This window comes from Perkinsus marinus (assembly GCF_000006405.1).
Source record: "Perkinsus marinus ATCC 50983 genomic scaffold scf_1104296932016, whole genome shotgun sequence".
Taxonomy (NCBI): domain Eukaryota; phylum Perkinsozoa; order Perkinsida; family Perkinsidae; genus Perkinsus; species Perkinsus marinus.
The window spans coordinates 1-832 of record NW_003215550.1 but is presented as its reverse complement, the minus strand read 5'-3'; the positions used below and the strand labels follow the sequence as shown (position 1 = coordinate 832).

General features: G+C 53.1%; 1 protein-coding gene across 1 annotated transcript; it reads left to right on the top strand.

Annotated features, from left to right (window-relative positions):
- Positions 1 to 261: 261 nt before the first annotated feature.
- Pmar_PMAR008138 (hypothetical protein) lies at positions 262 to 696 on the top strand (the record flags this gene model as incomplete). Its single annotated transcript, XM_002785739.1, has 1 exon — positions 262 to 696. A coding segment is annotated over one exon (435 nt), but the record flags the coding sequence as incomplete, so codon positions are not given.
- Positions 697 to 832: the final 136 nt, after the last annotated feature.

Genomic DNA, 832 nt, shown 5'->3' with positions numbered 1-832 from the left:
GCATCCCGATGAGAGCAATGACAACCACGCATGTTGACGACACAAAATCAGGGACATTTGAGGAAGAGACTACTGATGGCACGCATGTACTCCCTTACCACACTTCCAACACTTCTACTATCCTAAAAGCTTCTCTACGTCTCTACTTCGCATACCTTCTCGGCCTTTTGGCTATGATCAAGTGTAGTATCTGTTCTTATAAGAGCTTTGCCTCCTTTTTTGTCGTACAACAATATTCCCAACGACAGCCCGACGAATCAGATGCCAAGCGAACAGCAAGGCCCTGGCCGTCAACTCGATAGGCCGCGTCACGTTCAGTTGCCCGCACAAAGGGGCCCTACGCGGCGGTTATGGACCAGGTGGGAAGAGCATGAAGATGATTGTATCATCGCTGCTTATGTCCACTGGTTAAACCCGGCCAACCGAGTGGCAGGTGAGAAGCAAGAGGCTACGTTACACAGATACTTCTACGAGGCCTTACCCAACTCTGAGAGGACGGCGGAACAGGTCAGTGTACGCCTGCGTCGAATCCGACAACGCGAGGACTTCAACACGAAGGTCGAAATTCTACGACGACGTGCAGACCCCAATCCTGATGATCGGGAAGACCTGCGGCGTGACCCTGACGAGCATCCCGATGATCTTGAGCAAGGGCAGCTTAACCCAGTCCGAGATGCTCTTGCTGCGGTGGCAGAAGTGCTACGTGAGGAACGTCCCCACCAAGGTGTCCGAACTGGTGGTGCCAATGCTGCTCAAATGCTCGAGCGGAGAGAGGCTGACGACCGTTTGCGCGAAAAGTTCAAGGGCGAGTATGAGAGATGGACCCAAGAGA